Source organism: Mytilus edulis, chromosome 1, assembly GCF_963676685.1.
Source record: "Mytilus edulis chromosome 1, xbMytEdul2.2, whole genome shotgun sequence".
NCBI lineage: Eukaryota > Metazoa > Mollusca > Bivalvia > Mytilida > Mytilidae > Mytilus > Mytilus edulis.
In genome coordinates, this window is record NC_092344.1 from 125,852,242 (window position 1) to 125,879,739 (window position 27,498).

General features: G+C 32.6%; 1 protein-coding gene across 1 annotated transcript in view; it reads left to right on the forward strand.

The window, feature by feature from the left end:
- The first annotated feature begins 4,230 nt into the window (after window positions 1–4,230).
- Window positions 4,231–27,498, forward strand: part of LOC139506062 (ATP-binding cassette sub-family D member 3-like) — a 56,879-nt gene continuing 33,611 nt past the window's right edge. Inside the window, exons 1-18 of the mRNA XM_071295351.1 lie at window positions 4,231–4,372; window positions 11,537–11,573; window positions 11,831–11,877; window positions 12,935–12,986; window positions 13,427–13,515; window positions 14,141–14,210; window positions 15,534–15,560; window positions 16,086–16,156; window positions 17,189–17,312; window positions 19,185–19,241; window positions 19,788–19,840; window positions 20,646–20,735; window positions 21,151–21,220; window positions 21,668–21,737; window positions 22,480–22,577; window positions 23,128–23,219; window positions 24,216–24,304; window positions 26,711–26,780. Coding sequence (XP_071151452.1) covers window positions 4,266–4,372; window positions 11,537–11,573; window positions 11,831–11,877; window positions 12,935–12,986; window positions 13,427–13,515; window positions 14,141–14,210; window positions 15,534–15,560; window positions 16,086–16,156; window positions 17,189–17,312; window positions 19,185–19,241; window positions 19,788–19,840; window positions 20,646–20,735; window positions 21,151–21,220; window positions 21,668–21,737; window positions 22,480–22,577; window positions 23,128–23,219; window positions 24,216–24,304; window positions 26,711–26,780 — 1,313 coding nt within the window. The 5' untranslated portion in view covers window positions 4,231–4,265. The remainder of the gene's footprint in view (window positions 4,373–11,536; window positions 11,574–11,830; window positions 11,878–12,934; window positions 12,987–13,426; window positions 13,516–14,140; window positions 14,211–15,533; window positions 15,561–16,085; window positions 16,157–17,188; window positions 17,313–19,184; window positions 19,242–19,787; window positions 19,841–20,645; window positions 20,736–21,150; window positions 21,221–21,667; window positions 21,738–22,479; window positions 22,578–23,127; window positions 23,220–24,215; window positions 24,305–26,710; window positions 26,781–27,498) is intronic.

Here is a 27,498-nt window from a genome sequence, read left to right on the forward strand (position 1 = left end):
ACGGCTGTTTTGTTAGCCATCCACTGGGCGTAACGGTTAGCGTGGTGTCTCCTGGTAGATGGTGGCTTGTTCCTGCTTTACAGGGCCGGCTCATGTTTCCTAGATGTAGTATCTGGTTCTTTGACCTAGCTTGATGCAAGTGAGCTGGACCGATACTTGGTCAGAATTGGCGGTGAATTTCCCGGTGATTCCGTCTCTTTTCCATCCAACTTCATTGTTACCAATAAGGCTCTCAGTTCATTAGGTAGTTCCATAATGTCTGTCAATGATGTTTACGATTCTAACTTTGGAATATTACATTTATACTTTACTATATACCAAATTGACATAAGTCAGGGATAGTAACTCATCTTTAAAAAAAAGGTGAAGCTGTAAAGATCGTAGACATTACTCTGTAATTATAATTACTCCAACATTATCTAAACTCATTGAAGCAGTTTTAAAGATCAGAATTAAATCTGACATTATAAAATATCAAAATCCATGACAACTTGGTTTACTAGAAGAACAGCACAATTAAACTTCTTTCATTATACAGAAGAATTTCATAAATAATATTGATCAATATGTATTCTGATGCTGAAGCAAAGTCGGCATGTGATGCAGCAAAACATACAGAGCTAATAAGAAGATAATATCAACTGAAAATTTTAAAACAATCTGTTTTGATAATTAATAATTTATATAATAATGCTGTTTCTTGTGTACAATGAAATATTCAAATATCAGACACTTTTAGAATAGAGCAAGGCGTAAGACGAGGTTAACACTTAGTGTAATCTTGCGTCAATTTCATATACATACACTTTTAGACATTAACTGATATATGGAGGGAAAATTAGATAATTTTCATGTTTTGCTCCAACTTGGACAGAAGATATAGCCATACTAAGCAACATGCGTATGACACACAGTTCTTGATTAATATGACCTTTAATTGACTTCAGAGGTCGAGAGGGATATTTACTACAACCAGCCAAAAAATGGGTCATACAGTCTAAATCTCGTCACCATGAGGAATTTAACATTTGTTTTAAACATTTAAAAGTTGGGAACCAGTTATTAACATATTGTAAGTTTTACAAAAAAATCGAATTGGAAAAATATTGAAGTTGTGGTAATGAAAATGGAAGAAGACTGTTAACTTAATTTGAAGTAAGCTCACACAACCTCAACATTGAGAAGTGAAGATATCGTAAATGTCATTTATGTAAATTGTCTGTTAAAGATGAAATCCAATTCTAAATTCAATGCACATGCTTAACCATATTTTGATCATTCAAATAATAATAATAGTAATTTTAGTAAACTTTTTGATGAAAACCAATTAATTTGGCTTATAAACAACGAAGACACAGAAATCATTTATATAATTCCTTAACTTTAAAAAAAAAATTCTTAAGAAAGAGATTCACTATTATTGACTAAAGAGCTTTTCCCCTTTATTATTATTTATATTTAGCTGCGAAAATGTAGATCTTAAGGTCCTTTTGATGATTTTTTATATTTGAGAACCATAAACAAACAAAAAATCAAAGGACAATAGAGCTGCGTTTTCGCAGCTATATTTCTATTATGCATGCATTTTTTTTATGTTTTAAGCAGAATCCATATTGCTGGTTTTAATTAACAGGAACTCGTCTCAGAAAATAAATCTCTCTGACAAGTGTCTGTGTTTTAATCACCAGTATAAAGATTTTGTTTGTGTTGAGGTATGAATTAACCAGACTGAGTCAGCTGTCCAGTCAATATTTTGTTACCAGTTCTTTTCTTTAAGGGACATAAGCATTCAAATTCACCAATTTGACTAAAGATTTCATATTTGATTTATAACATACTAAAATATAAATCCAAATTATGTATATAAACTTGAAAAATTAAATAATTAACTATGCATGTAGTCGGTAATATGTTTCAGCATTTCGCAGTTTATATTTTAGTCTGGACACCATCTAGTTAACCATCGAGGTGACCTCCGAAGACTGTCAACAGTCTTATAACCCGGTATAAAAATAAATTTAGATGTAAATATATATTGAACACCTTTTCAATGAATTTTTTTTCTATGTCTGTTTGATTTCATATTGAAGATTGGTGGCCCAGTGGTCTAGCGCGTCGGATACAGTGCAGACGATTTGGTGTCACGATATCACAGTAGCATAAGTTCGAATTCTGGCGAGAGAAGAACAAGAAATTTGCGAAAGCAAATTTACAGATCTAACATTGTTGGGCTGATGTTTAGACGAGTTATATATATATATACAGAATATACCCAGCCATGTTAACTTGTATCACCATCACTGCCGGCGATCCGATTGATAAATCTGTTGTAGAGTTGTCACTGGTTCAGACGTACTTAATTTATAATTATAATTATTTTTGTGGCTGTATCTTGCATTAATTTGTAGGATCCTTTACAATAGATATTTCAGCTGATCTGTAACAATTCCATCTTCATGCCTAAAATATCATGTACTGTATTACGACGCTAGATAAAAACTGACGAGGAAAGGTCACACCCGGCCACCGAAAGCTTTATTATTGTGAGGCCAATGTGGTCAAGTGGTCTAGCGCGTCGGGTACAGTGCAGGCGATTTGGTGTCACGATATCTTAGTAGCATGAGTTCGAATCCCGGCGAGGGAAGAACAAAAAATTTGCGATAGCAAACTTACAGATCTAACATTGTTGAACTGATGTTTAGACGAGTTGTATATACGCAATGTACACAGCCATGTATCACCATCACTGCTGGTGATCCGATGGATAAATCTGTTGTAGAGTTGTCACTTGTTCAGACGTACTTATAATTATTTCTGTGACTGTATCTTGCATTAATATGTAGGATCCTTTACAATAGATATTTCATCTGATCTGTAACCCTTCCATCTTCATGCCTTATATATCATGTACTGTATTACGACGCTAGATAAAAACTGACGAGGAAAGGTAACACCCGGCCATCGAAAGTTTTAATATTATGAAGCCAAGGGGGTCGAGTAGTCTAGCGCTGCAGGCGATTTGGTGTCACGATATCTCAGCAGCATGAGTTCGAATCCCGACGAGGGAAGAAAAAATCGACTCTGACTGGCTGACTGACTAAACTTCGGAAATACATACCGAAATATGATACAACATATATACCCATCTGTACTGAAAATGCAAAATATGCTGTCATAGTGTCACTGTCAGTTATTGTATAATCTAGCTATATTTATCAAGAAGCTATCTACCTTCATTTAGAAAGATGCATGTATCTTACAAGTTTTATGATCTTTAGAAAGTACACTTTTATTATTAGTTACCTATCTATTCTGTCATTTATTGTATTTGACTTGTAATTTGTCCTTATGTAACACATATATTGTGTGAGTGTAATTAAAGAATTGAATTTGTTTACTTACTTTTTTTATAGGTCCGAGTAGTATTTTTTTCGATCAGCCTAGTCTTTATTAAACATTTGTCTAAATTGCCTACTCGTACTCGGTTTCATCAATTAGCGACAAGAAGAATTTTGGCGACAAGAAGCGAAAAGAATAATATCAGTTAGCAACAAAAATCATCACACATTTTTGAAACCTAACTGTATTTATCTATGATAATCAAATATTACGTTCTTTAAATCCGGTTGTATTATGATATTAATTTTTACTTGAGTTTTAGAACCAGAACAATTATATACATGTATTCATCTTATGATTCTTTCAACACTTTCTTTGTTTGATATATAATAGGCTGACTGCATTCAAAATGCATTATTTGTGCATCATTGCCCAGAAAATACAGACATAATTTGTGAAATACAATGAAATCAAACAAGAAGAAAACGTAATCAAACTGAATATTCAGTTGCATATCATTTCATTTTGTGTATTGCCTCCTCAAACGATTATGCCTATGCATAGTTTAATATCGTTTGAAGACAATCAAAACACGAAGACAAATGTTTAATTTCTTGTATCAATATAAAAAAAATCTTGCTATAGACCTATCACTTTACTATTGCCCCTATATATATATATATATATAAAAACAACATTTAATACATATTTTTTTAATTTATTCATTTTGAATAAAGTAATTTTAATAAGATTTTATTTTAATTTCTTGTCGCTATAAATAGTCTTCTTGACGCTTCTTGTTGCTAAGTTATTCTTCTTGTCCTTGGGTGTCTCAAAGCTGGTCCGAAAGGTATTGGTCCCAGTTAGCTTTGGTCCGAGTTGACATCTATCTTTAACTTTATTACCGGAAGTTTATCTTGTGAAATATGGCAGCGCTCAGCAAGCTCACGCCGCAGAGGTCGGCGATCTTAACCGTAGCTGCAGTAGCTTCTTACTTTTTGTATAAAAAAATTGGTTTGAAACGAAAGAACAGGTATAAAATATATGTCCTTCAAACGTTTTCAAAAATCTAAGTCTGTTATGTTTAATAATCACGGAAAAAAGCAGTGTCAAAGTCCAATGTTTTGAAAGGTCAGAAAGTAGAACGTTTATATTTCAGTCAAAATATCCATAGAATCCACAGCCATCACCACGAATGCCTAGAGACTCTACATAAAGAAACAAATGAGATGCTTCATGATTAATTACACCTTTTCTGTATTTCAAAATCTGTGCCAGTTGTCTTGACCTGATAATACACCTTATCGTTTTCCCAGCTGACACAAATTATAATGTGTCCGCTTGAACTATTGATGTAATACAACAATCACTGTTCATTGTGACGTCAAATATTTCGTATAAGAATGTCCAAATTTTACGGTAACCTGTGTGATATCCAGTAATGGTGGACAAATAGCAAAGATGTATGAAAACAACTCCCTCTAGTTCATTGAAAATGGACATTACACATTATAACATGCTTAACCCCAAAACATATAAATGAACTAAAATTAAAAACACGCTAGACTAGCAAAGGCCTGAGGCTCTTGACTTGGGAGAGGCAAAAAAATGTGTTGGGTTAGATATGTTTTGTGAAATCTCAAACCTCCCCTATACATGTACCTCTAGCCAATTTAGAATAAACAAACACTCTACAATACACACATTAAAACTCAGATTACAAAAAAAAGTCTTGAGTCCTGCGTCAGAATAGGATACAAAAGAAACTAAAAAAAATGATAATGATACATAAATCAACAAAGGACTACATCAAATGAAAATCAAGCACGAGCCCTCCTGTAAGCTATAGGGTTTTATTATCGTACCATCATAAAAGATACAAGAAGAACATTTGTGTTTATTTCCTTGTTAATCAATATTAATACCAAAATATGCCAACTTTAATGACCCAACTACAGGTATATCCCTTCTATTGTAACTACATGTATATCCCTTCTAAAATAAATCTGTTTAAAGGTTTGGTTAGCTTTGGAGGTAAAAGTCAATATTTATAATCAACCTAAAAAAATTGTGTGGTCGTATATCATTTTTGTATATATTGGAATCAGGTCGATTTACTTAAGTATTATAAGTAAATAGAAATTTATGAAAATTATACACAAGGTTTATGATTACAAAAGGAAGGTTAGGATTGATTTTTTGGGAGGTTATACAATGTATAGTCCCACCAGTTTAGGTATTAGGAGCCAAAGAGGGGCCCAAATAAGCATTTTTCTAGTTTCCAGATAACAACTTGTGGAATGTTGTATGGATCATTGTCGATCTCTCTGAAATTATACCACAAAGAGATGGTAAGAATTGGCTTTGGCTGTTGAGGAATTACGGGCAAAAAGGGGGAAAAGCCAGGATTTGAAAAGGGCAGGGTGCTAGTCAGAAAAGGGGAAATTTTATGCATAAATGTCATTGAAAAAGGGCAAATAATTAAGCCTCATATAACTCAGACACTTTGGTATAATCAAGTTTCAATTAAATTAGAGTAAAAATATTCAATACTTTAGACAAAATCCTCTCTGTATGATATGATCATTATATGTACACTTTCATTTACACCTGATTTAAGTTGACTGTTTCTTACCCTGAAATTGGCTGAATCAGTGTTCACTGCAGGTTTCAAAAGTAAAATCTCTTTATAATATTTGTATTCAAATTATTACTTCAATGCACTTGATAAATCATTTAATGGAAGTAAAGATTTAAAAAATTGTTTTTAAAATGATTTATTACATAAATGTTTAAAGGTTTAAAACATATTTAAAAATAATGTTCTGATATGCATTAGCACTTAGCATGCTTAATTGGTTATAAATTAAAAAATAATTTCGAAAAAGAATATAAACTTCATGAATTTGAGAAGAATATTGTGAAAGGTGATAAAAAAGGGGAAGTAACAATTTTTTTGTCAAACGTTTTTGAACTATACAAATTATGTATGACCTAAAACTAAGGTAAATGTACTTGGTTTAATTAAGTCTCCCAAACAAAGTTTGGAGACTTATTGTTTTTGCTCAGTTCTTATTATTTTTATTCTTCTTCTTCTTCCTCCTCTTCTTCCTCTTCCGCCACTTTAAAAAATGAACTTGTCCGCAGCGTTTCTCCCAAATCACTTGTCAGATTGACTTAGGATTTCATAGAATGGTAGACTAATATGTCTAGGTGAGCCTTCAATCTTTCGTTTGTTCATTGGGATCTATTAAGGGGTATTTTGGGGGGTAGAAAGGAGGGAGGGGTTTACTATAGAACCCTATTGGATTTTATTTTCCAAAATTTTCAAATGAATATAACTTGAAAACTGTAAGTGATAGATACATGCAGTCTTCAGAAATGATTAAAGGACAATAAAACCAATCACATGAAATATAGAGGGAGTCCCTTGGGGGTCATCCCCACCCCGTTCAATTTGAGAATATGCTTTTGCCCTCATGAGACCTGTTGGTGACCCTTTGCTGTTGTTTTTTATTTGGTCGGGTTGTTGTCTCTTTGACACATTCCCCATTTCCATTCTCAATTTTATTTTATCTTGTAAACGGTCCATATCCCCACCCCTAAACCATATACATGTATATTCTTGAATGGTACAATAAAACAAATCAAAAGAAATCAAAAGAAATTAAAGGGAAGTCCCCAGGGGTCATCCCCACCCTGTTCAATTTGAGAATGTGCTATAATCTTGTATACGGTCCAGATCCCCACCCTAAACCATATATATTCTTGTAGGGGACAATAAAACAAATGAAATGAAATAAAAGGGAAGTCCCTAGGGGCTCACCCCACCCCCTCTTGTTTGAAAACTTGTAAACGGTATGGGACAATAAAACAAATCAAATGTAATGTAGGTAAAGTCCCTGAGGGTCACCACCACCCCCTCCTGTTTGAATACTTGTAAATGGTGGAGATCTCCACCCGTAAGCCATATATATTCTTGTATGGGATAAAAAATCAAATCAAATGAACATGGGACCATATGAATGGTGTTTTTTGGGAGCTTTGTTTGGGAGACTTCATAACAGCATCCTGTTACAATTACTTCTTGTTAACAATGTATTTGACACCAAAGCTGTTAAGTGAAGCCATGCACTTAATGGGTCACTTAATTGGACACAGCTAGCTGAACTTCCTGTTCATGAAAGAATTACGAATTTGCCAGTATTTAAAAGGCAAAAATGCCGAGATTTTTGCCATAAAAACAGCATGTTGTAGGGGAAACGACAGAAAAAAGGCAAGGGCATCAATAAAGAACAGCAGGCGCTGTGCCCTGTTCAAACTTTGTAGCTAGAACACTGATTACAAATGATTTGCCCTCATGGGACTTACAATACCTTCTACATTCAAACGTAAAGTCCCCATCTTTGCTAGCCAAGGGTTATGATTAGTCCCCTTCTCTATACCCTTGGCAGATAAAGCCAACATTTTTATGCCCCAACTGCGAAAGTAGAGGGGCATTATGCTTTCTGGTCTGTGCCTCTTTTCGTCCATCCCTTCGTTTGTCCATTCGTCCCTCTTCAGGTTAAAGTTTTTGGTCAAGGTAGTTTTTGATGAAGTTGAAGTCCAATCAACTTGAAACTTAGTACACATGTTCTCTATGATATGATCTTTCTAATTTTAATGCCAAATTAAAGTATTGATCCCAATTTCACGGTCCACTGAACATGTAAAATGATAGTGCGAGTGGGGCATCGGTGTACTATGGACACATTCTTGTTGATTATATGCTGCGCCATATATCAGAAGATAAAAGTCATGCACATTCCAACATCATCATTCTTTACCAATGGCAGCAAGAACATTAAAATGGTCACCAAATACCATTATTCTTTACATGTGGCAATTACTTATTTATATTTTCTCATTTTTACATGGTCATCTTAAGGATGCCTTTTGATTTGCATGATACAGCTGGTTACAACTGACTGAACTGCGACCAATAGACAACAATGATAGAAATCAATACATCATTTGAATTGTTTTACATTGTCTTATCAGGGCCTTTTATAGCTGACTATGCGGTATGGGCTTTGCTCATTGTTGAAGGCCTTACAGTGACCTATAGTTGTTAATGTCTGTGTCATTTTGGTCTCTTGTGGACAGTTGTCTCATTCGAAATCATACCACATCTTCTTTTTTATATTGTGTCTCTGAAATTCTATCTTAATCCACCATGAACATGATGAATGGGGAGAAGGGGACTGGATTTTAACCCTTGGCTTGTGAAGATAAACAGACCCAGGCATTTGCAATTTAGACAAAATGCATTATAAACTAAATCATGTTATATTTTAAAAATTTTCGAACTGCAATTAAGACTGATTGAGTCAAGACTCACTGCTTTATACATGTACATAATTTTTTTTGTATAAAGTAGTTAAGTTAATCTTAATTGTAGTTGGAATGTAAATAAATTTTGTTGAGTATTCAATCATACCAGAACACACCCACGAAATCGGGCATATACAGCTTGTGAACTGTTGTAGGATTATTTTTTGTAAAAGATATTAGGTATGAGGAATTTCATAAAAGGTATCAAAAGCCTTCTCCCTTTTTCCAAAGTCCGATATTTGTTTCCTTTCTGTTAAATTCAATTATTTTCATGTTTCTGGCCTCAGACCACAATTATTCTTCTCCTTTGCTACAATGCATCTTTTTGTAAAAGTCAAATTAAATCAAAAATTTGCACCGCTTCAAACATGAAATAAATGTAACTGCTTTAGCCTTATATATATATATAAACCATTATTAGTCTAATAAAATATGCTTCTAGAACAATCCATCAGTGCTTTTTTCTTTTAAGAGACTTATTAATATGCCAATGGTAGGATGTGAATCTTGTATAAATAATTAAGACCGACTTTTGAGGGGTGGTCGGAGGGTCCCAAAATCTCGGGCTTAAAAACATGAAATTCCGAGATACAGAATTTAGAGAATTTCATATCCCGAAATCCCGAAATCAAAAAATATATTCCCGGATCCCATTAGGATCAATCCCCAAATCCCGAGCTTAAAAACACCCGATCCTGACGTCCCAAAAAAGGTCCTGCCTCCCTCTAATCTCTACCCTACTTTCATTTTTGCCAAATCACTACTTTCAATTTCAACATTAAATTGGTATGCGTTATTATTGGGCATTATGTTTTCAAGTCTGTGCATTCGTGCGTTCATCCTTCCATCCGTCTGTCCCGCTTCAGGTTAAAGTTTTTGGTCAAAGTAGTTTTTGATGAAGTTGAAGTCCAATCAACTAGGAACTTAGTAAATATAGTGCCGATGTGGCATCCGTGTACTATGGACACATTCTTGTTTCCATATGTTTTACTTATTTTAATATATATGCAACGGGTATGACCCTTTAAATAGTAAACATTTCAAAGAAAACAGAATACAGCGAGTCTCTATATATTAAAGTAGTATATAATAGCAATTTACATGTAGATAAACGCGAAAAATATTTGTCCTCTCCAAGGAGGTATAATAGTTGTGGTTCTTGCGATCTAAACACCATGATATGAAGAACGCTCTGATTGGCTTATTTATTTTTCATTTTTGTTAACTATCATAGGATTGGTTGTACTTGTGCATGTTTCAAACCGGAAGTCTTATCAATGACTAAAAGTCAGTCTGATGACGGAATCATATCTGGACTCCTTTTTTAGCTCACCTGGCCCGAAGGGCCAAGTGAGCTTCTCCCATCACTTGGCGTCCAGCGTCGTCGTCCGTCGTCTGTCGTCGTTAACTTTTACAAAAATCTTCTCCTCTGAAACTACTGGGCCAAATTAAACCAAACTTGGCCACAATCATCATTGGGGTATCTAGTTTAAAAAATGTGTGGCGTGACCCGGCCAACCAACCAAGATGGCCGCCATGACTAAAAATAGAACATAGGGGTAAAATGCAGTTTTTGGCTTATAACTCAAAAACCAAAGCATTTAGAGCAAATCTGACATGGGGTAAAATTGTTTATCAGGTCAAGATCTATCTGCCCTCAAATTTTCAGATGAATCCGACAACCTGTTATTGGGTTGCTGCCCCTGAACTGGTAATTTTAGGGAATTTTTGCTGTTTTTGGCTATTATCTTGAATATTATTATAGATAGAGATAAACTGTAAACAGCATAGTGTTCAGCAAAGTAAGATTTACAAATAAGTCAACATGACCAAAATGGTCAGTTGACCCCTTTAGGAGTTATTGACCTTTATAGTCAATTTTTAACCATTTTTCGTAAATCTTAGTAATCTTTTACAAAAATCTTCTCCTCTGAAACTACTGGGCCAAATTAATCCAAACTTGGCCACAATCATCTTTGGGATATGTAGTTTAAAAAATGTGTGGCATGACCCGGCCAACCAACCAAGATGGCCGCCATGGCTAAAAATAGAACATAGGGGTAAAATGCAGTTTTTAGCTTATAACTCAAAAACCAAAGCATTTAAAGCAAATCTGACATGCAGTTAAAGTGTTTATAAGGTCAAGATCTATCTGTCCTGAAATTTTCAGATGAATCGGACAACCTGTTGTTGGGTTGCTGCCCCTGAATTGGTAATTTTAAGGAAATTTTGCTGTTTTTGGTTATTATCTTGAATATTATTATAGATAGAGATAAACTGTAAACAGCAATAATGTTCAGCAAAGTAAGATTTACAAATAAGTCAGCATGACCAAAATGGTCAATTGACCCCTTAAGAAGTTATTGCCCTTTATAGTTAATTTTTAACATTTTTCATAAACTTTTGTAAATTTGTAGAAAATATTTTCCACTGTAATTACTGGGCCAAGTTCATTATAGACAAAAATAATTGTAGCAACAAGAATGTTCAGTAAAGTAAGATCTACAAACACAATTATGTCATGAATTTATCCGTGTCCATTATTTAATATGCACAAGACCAAGGTGAGCGACACAGGCTCTTTAGAGCCTCTAGTTTGTAGTTTTTCTCAAAAAATAACTCAACCTGAATAATCATTAGAATGGATGACAAATACGACTATGCATGTTACCTAATGAACACAGAGGCATGATGAATAATTTATCGTGGAAGGAAGAGAAGCGACACACAAAGTGAGGTCTTCTCGTTTATTAGTATAGATTCATATATAATTAGTCATGTTAGTTAATATTTATTTATTTTGTACACTTTTTATATTTGACAGAGCTGAAGAACCAGAAATTAAAGTTGTTATACATGAGGTATGTTGTCTTTGAATAAGAAGCATTCATGTGTTTTTTTTACCATAACATGTAGTTATATGTCAAAGGTATTTGTTGTTTGGTGTAATTGCATGATAATAGGATCTTTTATCCATAATTATTATACACAGTGTATGTTATCTGGTGTTATTAAAAGAGCAGCTTTCCATATTACTACATACATTGACATGTAAAACTGTGATTGCTTGTGTTCAGTGATTATTGGCAGATAATTCAAGAAACTTTCCATTTTTCAGACTGGAGGTAAAAAAGAAAGAGCTGCAGTAGATCTTGATTTCTTCAAGTGAGTTTTGTGTTATAAGGTTTTGTAAATCTTTCTTAAATGTAGCTGTATATGTACAATGTTTGTATATCATATGAATGTATTGCACCCCAGGCAAATAATTGACAATATGATGGGTATAACACTGTAACATGGTGGCTCCCTATGAATTTCGTAGGGCTATCATGTCTTGATGTCTACTATTAATGTTGACATCTTCTATTAAAGTTATTGTATATCATTGTATATTTTTATGCTTTAGAGCTCGACATATGAGATATACAAACTAAGTGTCTGAAGAAAACATAAAATACATGCTCTTCAATCGCAATTTAAGTGGCTGAAAAGCGTACATGCACCTTGTCAGCTCTTTGCCTACAATCGCAACAAATGTCAGAAAAAAAACATCACAGTGTCTGCACTTTTCCTAAAATCACAACAAGTGTCCTAAACAAAACACAAAATACATTTACCTTGCCTGCTCTTTTCCAACAATTGCAAAAAGTATCAAAACTAAAAATACACCTTGCCTGTCCTTTTCCTACAGCTGCAACAATTGTCAGAAAAAAACATAATTTATTACCCACTTTTGACTCTAGATTTTATTATTTTTTGTCTGGTTACTTTATTTGTGTTAAGACATCTGGTACAATATACATGGTCAGGTAAGAACAACCAAAAGAAGTCAAATCAATACACAATCAGTGCAATTTGGACTGCAAAAAAAGACTGCAGTTTTCTGATGATTTTGTCATGTATAGAAAACAGTTACGGTAATTTTTTTACTTAGATTGTAATGATTGAAAGCTTTATTTTACCGGTTTATGTTTCTTGACATAGTTGCAGGATATCCTACCACACAGTATGTAACCTATCGAAAAATAAATTCTGTAGTATGAAAATAGTCTATTATAATGATTACTTTTATACAATGTTATAACATGTTAAAAAACGAAATCTACAGTAGTATTTGATAAAGCTAGTGTATCACATTCATTTATTGAAATGCTATTTAAAAAAACTCTGTCGATGGTCAAGTTTAAGTTATTAATAATTACAACTTTGTTTATTTTTTCAGGAGGCTATGGTCCTTACTAAAAATTCTTATACCAGGATGGGTAACAAAAGAGGTGAGTTTTTACCATTGTCTTAAAACTCTCAAAGATAACTTTTAAGTAAAACAAATAAGCATGATAAGATATTGAATTAGTTATGTTTGAAACACTCTAAGTTTTATAGACCTAAATCTGGATAGCCTAAAATATACAATGAACAAATCCCATATTGCATAGTCAGTTATAAAAAATATATAAAAATTCAAAGCAGAAAACTTACACCCACATTTATGGACAAAACAATGAATGTAAAACAGATCTTAGATACTTCAACAACAAACAACCATAGTATTACAGACTCTTAACTTAGGAAAGGCACATACAGGGTTAAACTTGTTTGTTGGTGCTAAACGCTCCCCCCAACCTGGGACAGTGGTGTAACAGAACAACATAAGAACAAACTATAAAAATCATTTGAAAAAGGTTTAACTTTTACTTTATGTTTATACTTTCAGGCATTTTACATGACTTTAGTAGCAGCGTCATTAATAGCCAGAACGTATGCAGACGTTTGGATGATACAGAACGGTACATCTATAGAAAGGTGGGTGTGACTTACATCTCATCTTACAGAACATAAGTATATTACACAACATCTCTACAGCTAAATGTGATGACATTGGATTGGAAATCAGATAACATTATTGATTTGGGAGATGAGTGTTTTATAATGCCCCACCTAGGTGCATTATGCTTTTCGATCAGTGCCTCTGTTCTTTCTTCTATCCATCTGTCCCACTTCTCATTAAAGTTTTGGTCAATATAGTTTTGCTGAATTTAATGTCCAGTCAACTTGAAACTTAGTACACCTATTTCATCTGATATGATCTTTCTAATTTTAAATTAAAAGCCAAATTAGAGTTTTGATCCTAATTTCATGGTCGACTGAACATAGAAAATGATTGGGCAAGTGGGACATACATGTATACATTCTTGTTTAAACTGCTTTGCAGTAACACAAAGGTGAAATTTATTTGAATTATTCATTAAAATAATATAGAAGATGGTCTATGTTCAAGAGACATTGTACAACGTATTAAGTTTATTGTATCATACAACTTTAACTATGTTGAGTTTGAAATCATGATATAAATAAATATTCAGGGGGTGCTACATGTACTCTATTATGTAGTTCATTTATTTTACTCTTTTATGTCTATGTTTTACAGTGCTATTATTGGAAGAGATATGTCCTTATTCAAAGTTCATCTATACAAATTTATCTACGCAATGCCATTGGTGAGTGAGTTAACAAATTTATCTATGTAATGCCATAAATAATAATTGTACAAATTTTTCCTTGCCATGAATAAAAATTCTACAATATTATGCAAAACCATCCCAAAGTATTCATACAAAGGAGTAGGTCTGGTAAGGACCGATTTTGGCCTCAAATTTCAGTTTCATCTGACGAAAGATTTTGACCACTTTTTAAACACTTAAGTGTCTATTGCATTTGATTCAATTAGTTTATGTGAAAGATTTTAACTGAATAAGTCATTAAAAACCCTCTGATTCAAGCTAAAATATGAAAAATCTACCAAATATGCAGAAAAATGTCACTTTTCAGATGGTTTTTGTCAAAAATGAAAGTGGCCGCATCCATGTTCATCCCCAACCTTTGTACATGTTATGTATTATCATCAAATACAACTGACATTTCAATATCAAGGATGAACACAAATGTGGCCACTTTCATTTTACACGGAAACCGTCTAAAATTTAACTAGAATACTAGAATTGTGAAGATTTCAGTAATTTAGCATGACTTAATGGTGCTAGTATCCAATATATGTGCATTATATTGTCAAAAACAGCCCATATTTATGTAGCAGAACCATTCTTATGTCCAAAAAATAACTAATAGTTTACATTTTAACAATTTTGTAAAACTGCTTTATTTTGGGGCCAAAAAGGGGTCTTACTGAACCTTCATCTGTGCCATGCTTTTGATGATTACAAAGAAAAAGATATCAAAAACTATATGTGAAGATAAACATAGCTCAATAAAAATCCTGATAAAATAGCAAACAACAGTCTATGAATCACTTTACAGAAAACTTATAATTGAGAAAGATTAACCTCAACAAAAGCGTATGGTCAGCTCAAGTTCTCTTTATAGAGGAAATTTCTCCAATGCAACTACAGCATGTTATAAGCAAAACAAAGATCACACAGGTTGTAACTGGATCGAAATGAAACTTGTACTAATAGAAGATAAAAGGAAAGGGGAAAAATAATTCCTGGATTGTAATATTTTTACTTGATGTGCGCTCCCATACCATTGAAAAGTTAATCAGATATATTACATATGAAATCTCTTAAAATATATTTTGTTTTTAAAAATACAATGTTGATATTATAGGTCATTTGCCTTTTAAAGCAGGCATACGAATTAGACAGGGTCGGGTTAACATTGCCCTATTTTTTTCATGATTGTAGATGTTTGAGAATTGGAATAAAGAAACATAAACCTATTAAGATATTGATATATAATAGATAAGAAGTCACTGTAATCATATGTAAGATATATTGATATGACTATGTTGTGTTCTGTTGTAGATATCAGTTGTAAACAACATGCTGAAGGTAGGTTTATATTTAATTAGTTAATATTAAAATATTTTTCAGTCTGACAATAAGGTTGTCTTCTCTGGTACCAAATTTATTCCTTTTTTCTTCCATCTTTTTTTTCTTTTGAAACCTATGTTTACAGGTCATTTCATACCATTATCTGGTATGGAGTTATATTAAATATGAATTGTATAATATAATCCAGATATTTGTTCTAGTATATGTCATGCACCAGTTTTCTTGATAAATTTAACCAAAAATGTAATGTTTCTTGTAAAATATATAGGTTAAACACTGAATGTTTAAGATATTGTATAAATATGATAGAGGTAAGTATGTTGGATTATAAATAGATGTTAATTGTATAAATATGATAGAGGTAAGTATGTTGGATTATAAATAGATGTTAATTGAAAATATTGACTATATTACAAGAAATGATATTCTTTATATTGTGTCACAAGAACAACTGTGACAGGGTTATTTTCCCAGGATGAACATATATGCCATAGACATGTCACTGTTATATTTCCATTTCAGTATGGTTTAAATGAGTTGAAGCTGAGATTTAGAACAAACCTGTCTCAACACTTATATGATAAATACTTAAGGTAAATTAAACTATGACCTTAAAAGATAAAGGCTGAATCCAAGCAGCAATCCACAGACACCAATTTATGATGCACTGAGAAAGCAATTCAAACAGTTTTAAGGGATGATACTAGAAGATGTTAGATATATCAAAAACTGTTAAGATATATTCATTTACCATAAATATTTGAGTTGCCATGACAACACCTTGAAATGTGTTTGTTTACTTTGTTATGCCCTTGATAACACTTTATAATGATGTGTCCTTATGTTATGCTGTACACCACTGTACCTACATGCTAGAACTTTGATCGTCTTTGAAAATTATTCACAACTATGTTTAGACCCCAGCAAAGGTTAATTAGATTTAAGGTTATCTAAACCTACAAAAAGAGTCTAGACTCAGTAGGCTGTCAACACTTCAGGTTGTTAATTTAAAACTCGGCATTTGATTCCAATCTAATTTACTAGTCTTGTCAGTTTTCTTACAAAAAGTCTTTGATTCTCTTGGCAATCTGGCTTCCTCCATCAATACAAGCTGACTGCTATGAAATAGAGTGATTCTTCTGGCAATTTGGCTACCTCCATCAATATAAGCTGACCGCTATGAAATAGTGATTTTCTGGACAATCTGGCTTCCTCCATCAATACAAGCTGACCCAAGAAGTCTGTGATTCTCTGGACAATCTGGCTTCCTCCATCAATACAAGCTGACCCAAAAAGTCTGTGATTCTCTGGACAATCTGGCTTCCTCCATCAATACAAGCTGACCAAGAAGTCTGTGAGTCTCTGGACAATTTGGCTTCCTCCATCAATACAAGCTGACCCAAGAAGTCTGTGATTCTCTGGACAATCTGACTTCCTCCATCAATACAAGCTGACCGCTATGAATTAGCCAATAATGCTCAAAGTGGCCTTAAACACCAATAAATTTACCTCTACATTAAAAGACTTGATATTGTAAATATGTGATGAAGTATATTGATATATATATGTAAAGATTTTCATTGAACTAAATATCAGATAATAATATGAAAATAATTTAATTTCAGGGGGTTTACCTACTATAAAATGAGTAATTTAGATAACAGAATATCTAATGCTGATCAGTTACTCACTCAGGATGTAGAAAAGTTCTGTGATGCTGTTGGAGAGTTATACTCTAATCTGAGTAAGGTAAGAGTCAGTTACTCACTCAGGATGTAGAAAAGTTCTGTGATGGGGTTGGAGAGTTATACTCTAATCTGAGTAAGGTAAGAATCAGTTACTCACTCAGGATGTAGAAAAGTTCTGTGATCCTGTAGGAGAGTTATACTCTAATCTGAGTAAGGTAAGAGTCAGTTACTCACTCAGGATGTAGAAAAGTTCTGTGATGCTGTTGGAGAGTTATACTCTAATCTGAGTAAGGTAAGAATCAGTTACTCACTCAGGATGTAGAAAAGTTCTGTGATGGGGTTGGAGAGTTATACTCTAATCTGAGAAAGGTAAGAGTCAGTTACTCACTCAGGATGTAGAAAAGTCCTGTGATGCTGTTGGAGAGTTATACTCTAATCTGAGTAAGGTAAGAGTCAGTTTCTCACTCAGGATGTAGAAAAGTTCTGTGATAGGGTTGGAGAGTTATACTCTAATCTGAGTAAGTTAAAGGTCAGTAACTCGCTCTGGCTGTACACATGTTCTATTATAGTGAGGGTGAGTAATACTCCAATCTGAATAAGGTAAAGGGTCAGATATCATAAATTACTGTCTAGATGAAAATACACATGAAATGCTGATACACTTTATCAACTCCATGCATTGTTAATTGTTCTTTTTATAATTTTTGTCGAGCCTGCAACTTTTGTTGCAGAAAGCTCGACATAGGGATAGTGATCCAGCGGCGGCTATGGCGGCGGTGTTAGCTAACTTCTTAAAAGCTTTATATTTTAGAAGGTGGAAGAACTGGATGCTTCATACTTTGTATATAGATGCCTCATGTTACGAAGTTTCCGTCAGTCACATGTCCAATGTCCTTGACCTCATTTTCATGGTTCAGTGACCACTTGAAAAAAAAGTTCAAATTTTTTGTAATGTTGAATTCTCTCTTATTATAAGTAATAGGATAACTATATTTGATATGTGCGTACCTTGCAAGGTCCTCATGTCTGTCAGACAGTTTTCACTTGACCTCGACCTCATTTCATGGATCAGTGAACAAGGTTAAGTTTTGGTGGTCAAGTCCATATCTCAGATACTATAAGCAATAGGGCTCATATATTCGGTGTATGGAAGGACTGTAAGGTGTACATGTCCAACTGGCAGGTGTCATCTGACCTTGACCTCATTTTCATGGTTCAGTGGTTATAGTTAGATTTTTGTGTTTTGGTCTGTTATTCTCATACTATATGCAATAGGTCTACTATATTTGTTGTATGGAATGATTGTAAGGTGTACATGTCTAGCGGGCAGATGTCATGTGACCTTGACCTCATTTTCATGGTTCAGTGGTTAAAGTTAAGTTTTTGAGTTTTGGTCTTTTTATCTAATACTATATGCCATAGGTCAACTATATTTGGTGTATGGAAATATTTTATGATCTTCATGTCAGTCGCGCAGGTTTTATTTGACCGTGACCTCATTTTCACGGTTCATTGCACAGTGTTAAGTTTTTGTGTTTTGGTCTATTTTTCTTAAACAATAAGTAATAGGTCAACTATATATGTTGTATAGAAGCATTGTTAGCTGTACATGTCTGCCTGGCATGGTTCATCTGACCTTGACCTCATTTTCAAGGTTCATTGGTCTTTGTTTAGTTATCTTGGTTAATGTTAAGTTTATGGTACAGTTGTTATAAAGCTTAGCTTTATACTTAGGACTATCAACATAATATCAATGATTAGTATAGAAGGCGAGACATTTCAGCGTGTGCACGCTTGTTGTAATTTGGATTTAAGTTTTAGTGTGTTTTTAATCAAATATAAGAATTTTATTAAGTTGGGTGAACATGAGTTTGATAGCTAATACCCCTTTAACAGCTTATGATAAATCTAAAAAGATATTTTATATTTTCAGCCTTTACTGGATGTAGGGTTATACACCATTAAGTTGACTGGCAGTATTGGAGCACAGGTAATATATATTAAGCCCCTTCTCTGAAACGAGGAAGTTTAATGATTTTCATCTCTCCATCTTCTTCTGTTATTTCCTTCAAATTTTGGTTGCACTTTTCTCAGGAACTATAAATCAGAACTGTTTGAAACTTAAAATCAGTTTTATGTGAGCATATTTTAATTTGGAAGGCATTTTTTGAATAACATAAAATGTTTTAAAATAGAAAATTAAGTTATTTGGATAAATAAAATTGAGAAAGGAAATGGATAAAGCATTTTTTACAGAACAGGAAAAATGTGTGAACAAGATAACAGAAAAAAATTAATAATTGGGTATTAATATAATTATAATTGTCCATTTTGTCAAATTTAGTCTAAAATATTGTTTTGGTTACTTTCAAGCTCTTATCAGTATTTTTATTCTTAGGATTATTTACATGCTTAAAATTTCATTCTATTTTGAAGAATATGTACATTTAGGAAGTGTTGTTTACTTTTGATTTGATCTAAATCCTTATATGGATTACTAAGTTTAAACCCTAGATTTTATATTATTTTATTTCAGGGTCCAGCAACTATGCTAGGATATTTAGCAGTTTCAGGACTAATCTTAACAAGGTAATTTATTTCAAGGTTTAGCTGCTGTGTATGAATATTAAGAAGTTTATTGACTTATCTTAACAATGTATTGTACAACTGCCAAACCTTTACCGGAGAATAAACAATGATTTTGTTACATTTTTGTTTGCCATTTATAAGTTTATCCTGTCTATTTAGAACTAAAATTGTATTATATTTATAATGACCAGTCATCATGGTCTTAAATGTTTATTCTGTGAAGTAAAAGAAACGTGTGTGTTGGGGGGACGAGAGTCTCAACATATAAATTAACATCCATCAATACTGCCCGAAATTGGTTTCCATTATTGTACTAGCTTGCTTCATCCAAATGTTATGAAACTTATACACAATGCTAACTACCAAAAAACACAGATCAAGTTCAAATTTGTGTATCGTCACCTTTACTCTTCTTAAATTATGTCCCTTTATGATGTTATATGCATGTGGGGGCACCATCTGTGTTCCATGACACGTTCCCTATTTATTTACTTATATTCTTATGGCTCTAGATCTTGTATGGATTTGACTTAAATCTGAAAATTTTGTTGATTACATTATTTCTATATTCAAGTATGATTATCAAAATTATTTGTTTCATGTTTCATGTATGATGGATATAAGAAGACATGGTATGAGTGCCAATGAGACAACTCTCCATCCAAATAATAATTTATAAAAGTAAACCATTATAGGTAAAGGTACAACCTTCTACACAGAGCCTTGGCTCACACTGAATAGCAAGCTATGAAGAGCCCTATGAGTATACTTTGTGACTATAATAGTTCTTCTCTCTTTTCTATAGATTACGGCGACCTATTGGAAAGTTTACCATGCAAGAACAAAAGTTAGAGGGAGAATACAGATATGTTAATACCAGATTGATAACTAACAGGTAACCAGTTTTAAGACCATTCTGAAAACATAATTATAACCAAAACCCTAGAAAAGATTTCTTGTAGTAGAAATAATTTTGTTTCCTTACTGATTATCATTGTAACTGAAGTAGAAAGAAAAAGCTACAAAATCAACAATTCAAGAAAAAGAAAAACTAACACTGAAGTGTTTTTTGTGTGAGATAATCAGTCTAGCTTGAATACATCCCATTACTACATGTACCTTCAAAAGAAAACAGTTTAAAATGACATTCATAAGTAGGTGTCTAAAACTACTTTTCTGTAAATTAATTCTGTATAAATTGCATCTGACATCAAATGATATTCTGTTTCCCTGTATAGTCCCTTAGAAATAGAACATAAGAATACCTTGGTAAGGAAGGTGTAACCATTGAAATCTTTGTTATATTTCAGTGAAGAAATAGCATTTTACCAAGGAAACAAAAGAGAACAAACCATTATTTTAGCTACATTTAGTAAATTGGTAAGTCAGCAATGAATGAAGAATTTGATAGATGTTAATCTCTACAGGTCACATAGCAAACCTCTCAACTAACTCCATTTTATGTAATTGTAATCTATATATTTACTCACTGAGACTTGTTTATGATCCATCTTGGTATTTAAAGTTAAGTATTTGACCTGTATACACCCATATTCTAGTTCCTCAAAGTTTCATGTTTAAAACACTAAAAATAGTTAAAAAAAATTATATTATTGATAATTAATTACATAAAAAAATTACATTATTGATAATTAATTACATGATTAACTGTTTAAGTTTAATGTTATGAGTGAATGAGCTATGTCACATTTTTTAAACAACTTTGGCTCATTGAACTATTACCGTAAATAATAAAAATATGCATTTATCTCATTTATAATCTTATATATATATTACTTAATGAATTCATTTATTATTATTTTATAGGTACGACATTTACGGAATTTTATATCATTTAGAATGCAGATGGGATTTGTAGATAATATTATAGCAAAATGTAAGTTATCTTAAATATTTCTAAACAAACCAATTCTTATTACATGAACCATGCTATAAATAGATTAGTCATATTCACACATAGATGAAGAAAACATAAATTATACAACATGTTACAAATGTGTTTATCTTAACAAAGATTATCTTTACCATATCTTACAGTGACCGTAATATGACGGTCTTACCAAAACTACTGTTATTTGGCTTTAATGACACTCCATACATTTAGATGTCAACTTTACAACAATAATTTCAAAGTTTGTACAAGTTCTCTCAACCTTAGGGTATATATGGTCATATATTTTGAGCTGAAATACAACTTGATAATTTGAAATCCGATAAAACTTTTTTTTTCTGGATGGGTTGACTTTCCTTGGGTATCAGTTCAGAGGCCCTAAGCTTTAATAGAATAGTATTAATTAGCGGGAACTACTGATCATGTTTATAATTGAAATCTATTTGTTAAATGACCACTGCCAGTTGCAGGTCCAGTTGAAGCCAAAAATCTGGAAAAAGCATTTTGGGGCAAATGACCTTTTTTAGACTGTTTTACCTTTGACACATGTTTGTTTTTAAAGGATAGAAGGACTGACACATGACATGATGGGGAAGGCTGTAGAACCTTCTTTCAATTTTCTGATCAGGATTGAATGAATTTCTACATCACTGTTAGGCAGTTATACTATGTTATATTTATATGTTATATTTTTTGTGTGTTACCATTTTTAAATATTTATTTTCAGATGTAGCTACTGTATTTGGTTATTTAGTTGTCAGTCGACCATTTTTAGATTTAGCGGACCCACGCCATTTAAACAGCACTTCTAGTGAAAGATTAGAGGTAAATATATCAACCATATAAACATTAAAGTGGAAATAAAGATTTATTTGGCTTGTCCCAAGTCATGAGCCTCTGGCCTTTGTTAGTCTTATAAAAACGAAGATTTGGTATGATTGCCAATGAAACAACTCTTCACAAGAGACCAAATAACACAAAAAATAACAACTATAGGTCACTGTACATCTTTCAACAATGAGCAAAGCCTGTACGCATATAGTCGGCTATAAAAGGCCCCAAAATGACAAATGTAAAACAATTCAAAGGAGAAAACAGCCTAAAAATGTACAAAAAACAAATATGTAGCAAATCAACAAACTACAACCACTGAATATCAGACTTTTTATGTTTTTCAGTTTTAATTCATTTATATATTTTGGAGTTTACTTGAATTGTCTATTTCAAATTAAACCATGATAAGAGACCTGACAATAATTTTTTCTGTTTCATTATTCAAACGGATACGGGGAGCTGGGACTTTCTTCTTTCAAATATTTTTGAATCAAATAATACATCATAAGTAAGCATGGTTATTATGTTTTTTCTGTAACAGGATTATTATAAGAGTGGCAGAATGTTAGTACGAATGGCGGAGGCTATAGGTAGAATTGTATTGGCTGGGAGAGATATGACACGATTAGCTGGGTAAGTATTTTAAAAGTCATGAAAACAAATAAGTGCAAAAAGGTCACATTTAATCCAATGCAATATATAAATGTGGAAATTTAATATGATTGTAATTAAGACATATATAAGACAAAAGGAAAAGGATGTGATTATTTAGAGATCACTGTACAGCCTTCAACAATGAGCAAATCCTATACCATATAGGAAGCTATAACCACAGAATTTCAGTCATTTAAAGACTTGATTCATCACATCGGTACTAAGCACAAAAACAGGACAAAAGACCACAATGTACCAATCTATGAATATCACAATTACTACATTTATATGATTTATAGGCTGACATTTCTTACAGTCATTTGTCTATTGTTGAATATTATAAATTATTTTGTTGTGTCATTTGATCTGACTATATCCCATAGTTCCTTTTATGCCTACTCACAGATCTTCCAACTTTATAAACTCCTGACGATTCAAAGCTTGACATATCACATAGACAGCTGTCTGTTAATGATGACTGGATGTTGAACTTTTAGATATCTTTTGATTTTTTGGGGTGATTGGGTTGCTGTCTAGATGTATACCCTACATCTCCTTTAACTCGTATTGACAGTAAAATGGTTGGCAATTATGTGACTGTCAATTTAAATTTTTTAATATGTATTGTTAAACTCAAAGTGTAGTAGTCATCAGCTTTACTTCATGTTCAGCAAGGGGACATGGTGATTGAAAGGTCTAAGTAAATACTACTGTAATCACTAGCCAGTCAACACTGAGGTTGTAAGTTCGAACCCTGACACAGTTTTTCCATTGAGGATGAGTTGTTTTCTCCTGGCACTCTGGCTGCCTCCACCACTAAAAAGTGGCAGCCACGAAATAGCTGCAGCATTTAAAACACAAAATCAAATCATGTTCAGCAATCTTCAATGAATAAAAAACTTGTAAAATGGTGATATAAGTAGTTCCAATATTAAGACACATATGATTGTTTTACATGGGTTTATGTATTTTTAGGTTTACAGCCAGAATTACTCAGTTAAACACAGTTTTAGATGATTTAAACAAAGGACAATATGAAAGAACCATGGTTTCTGATCAAAGCGGTAAGGCAAATTGTTATACTGTAAACCAACTTAATTTCGCGACTTTTGCGAGTAGAAAAATAACGCAAATATAAATTGTCGTGAATATGTAAAATTTGTATCTTTCCTTATTGAACTTCATCAAGTAAATAAGAAAATCGCGAACTTAAATAGCCGCGAAGTGGTGAAGAAAGGGTAAAACGCGAAATAAAGTATCCGCGAAAAAAAGTTGGTTTACAGTAATCAAAGCTGTCATGGAATACAGAGTTATCTCTCATACTGTATGAATTATCTTATGAGAAGACATTAATTCCTACCTATCTAATAAAATATACCTACATTTTATTGCAGAACATTTTGAGTCATAAACATATATGATTGATATTTCAAGGCACCAGTCTTTTTAATATTTGGTGTTACAATGAAATATTTTGGAAACTTGATGATACATATGGTGACTAAATTTGTAAACCGGAAAAAAGGGACAAAAAGTTGCTTGATTTACTTTCATTGAGGTTATTTTCTTATATGAAATTGAATGATTTGTGAAATTTTGACTGTAGTTCTGGACATGATAAACATTTACACATGCCAAGTATTTTACTTCATTAAAAATAAAAATGAAGATTAATTCTACCCAATTTTTTTCAATCAATCAAAGACTATTAGGGGAAAAACAATATGATATTAGCCTGTACAATACAAAGTTACCTCCCATTTCATGAACAAAACTGCTTACCTAACCTTATGAATGTAACTGGAAACAGACATGTTGTTTTATTTGGCCTCAGTATTTTTTGTAAAAGTAAAAGTTTCCCATGTTGCCTGTTGTTTTTTGGGATATGATTGCTTTCAAGCAATCTGTAGACTTATACCGGATGCTCAGAGCAATGCCTTCACGTCAATCGTTTTATTCTAAACATTCAGGAAAATCTCACATTCTTATGATTGTCTTGCTTTAAAAGGTAAAAACAAACAAAGGGATTGAACTTAAACAACTTTCCTATAATATTATTTTCATAATCTTCATGTTTGATAATTCCCTTGACTTATATGTGTGTTTTTAACAACACAGAAAATCAGAATTAAGCAGTATTTATATTTAGTGTTTTTATAAATGAAGAAACACGTCAGAGGGAATTCCCAGTTTTGATAAAATGAGAGTTCTCTGAATTCCGATGAATCTATTTCTGTCATATAAGAACTGAAGAGGAGATTTTCTTATATGTTACCGTTATGAAAATGATATTTGAGATTATACTTCCATAAAGAAATAGAGAACCAGGATCTCCTGTAGGTTGTTTAATAAACATTTCTTAATATACGTTCTTGCTCCAGGGTTTGTTTTGGAAATTATGTGCATGCATATTGATTTCTTGACTTCAAGGGGTTTTAGATTGAATGGTTGCTCTGGATTCCCCACTCAATTAATTAATTTATAACTCATTGGATCTTTTCTATGTATGTCTGCTATTGAGGGTTATTGTTGTTGCATAATTTTAAATCATATGCATTATTTAAATTAAAATTAATCAGTCCACATCGTCAAGTTGTTACTAGAACTTTAGGCAAAATGGAGTCTTCCATATTATCGTTTCGAGTTGTCTCCCTTCCGGAAGTAAATCCCATGAGTTCTGAATGAAAAACAATATTAGCTCGTTCTGTCAATAAACGTCATATAATGTTAAAAACGATCGCAATTTAAACCGTGGAATGTGTACAGAAAGGAGTCAAGATCACTGACCCAAAGGAAATAAAAAATTTTAACAGTTAGGAACAGGGTTTCTCCTAGAATACACCTTATCGCTAATCCCGGCTGACCCGGCCGCTTGAACTTTTGACGCATACAACAATCATTTTTCCATTGTGGCGTCAGATATTTTGTTTTATGACGTCAAAATTTTACGGGAACCTGTGTGATTTTCAGTAATGGCGGACAAATAGCGATAAGGTGTATTAACGTAGGAAAATAAGTGATAAGATACGAAGTGAAAATACCTTCTCTTACTCTGACTGCTGTCAGTGTGGAAAGTAAACTTGGAATTGATAGTACAAAAATAAAACACAATAGGCCTAAGTACATTATTGTTCATACACTTTTATCCGGGATTGGCTATTTTGTAACTATTCAGATTACGTAAATTACATTTTACATGTGCAGTTAATTAGTTTTGAAAATAATATTATCCAGCTACATGTATACATGTGTCAATGAAACAATGGCAATTGTATCCCTCAGAGCAATCTGCTCTTTGATTAAAAACATGGGGGTATACTGTTTACCTCTGTCCGTCCTTCTGTCTGTCCATTCATCCGACTGTCAATCCAATGATTTTTTTTTGTCACATCTTTCTCAGGAACTATATCAGAAGGATTTCTGAAATTTGGTTTCAGGGTTTATATAAGTCAGCTTTTAATTTATTTCAGGACAAAAGAAAAATAACAAAGTATTTAAAGCAGGCAGTGGTAAAATCATCCCTCAGGATCACATAATAAGGTATGGTTATGTATATTTATCATTATTGTGTGAATGCCAATGTAACTATTGGATGCTTTAGTCACTCTATAAACCATTAAAAAATATGCTAGCTTGTGAAGGTAAATAAGCTGGTTTTATATTTGATGAATGGTAATATTTAATTTTACAGAATGTTAAAAAAGAATTCCACTTACAAAAGGCCATGTAAAATAAATTTTCTGGTTCTATACAATTCATCATGTCAGTATATAGGATGTGTTACAATAAGTTTAAGTAAATAATCCATCATCTAAATCTACAATCAAGTACTACTACCATGACTACCTTAGTCATAAGTATTGAAAAAAGTCAAACAACAAAACAACAAAAATACTGAAATTCAATGGAAAAATTCAAAATGGAAAGTCTCTTCACAATTGACAAAATCAAAATCTCAACCATATCAAACAAATGGAAAACAACCGTCATATTACTGACTTGTTCTGTGTTTTCTGCAAGAATATCAATTAACATTAGCAATAAAATAAAATGGAAAATGTAGAAATTGCTGATAATCGTACTATTTGCTGTTTGATTATCCATATAACAAATACAATTGTTCATAAACATATGACATGCAATGATATATTTTTTTTTATGTATATACAAAAGCTAGGTGTATTACTTCCACAAAGTTGAATAGAATATTGCTTCTAGCACTGTGGTGCACTGCATTCTATTGCACTCCATATTCATT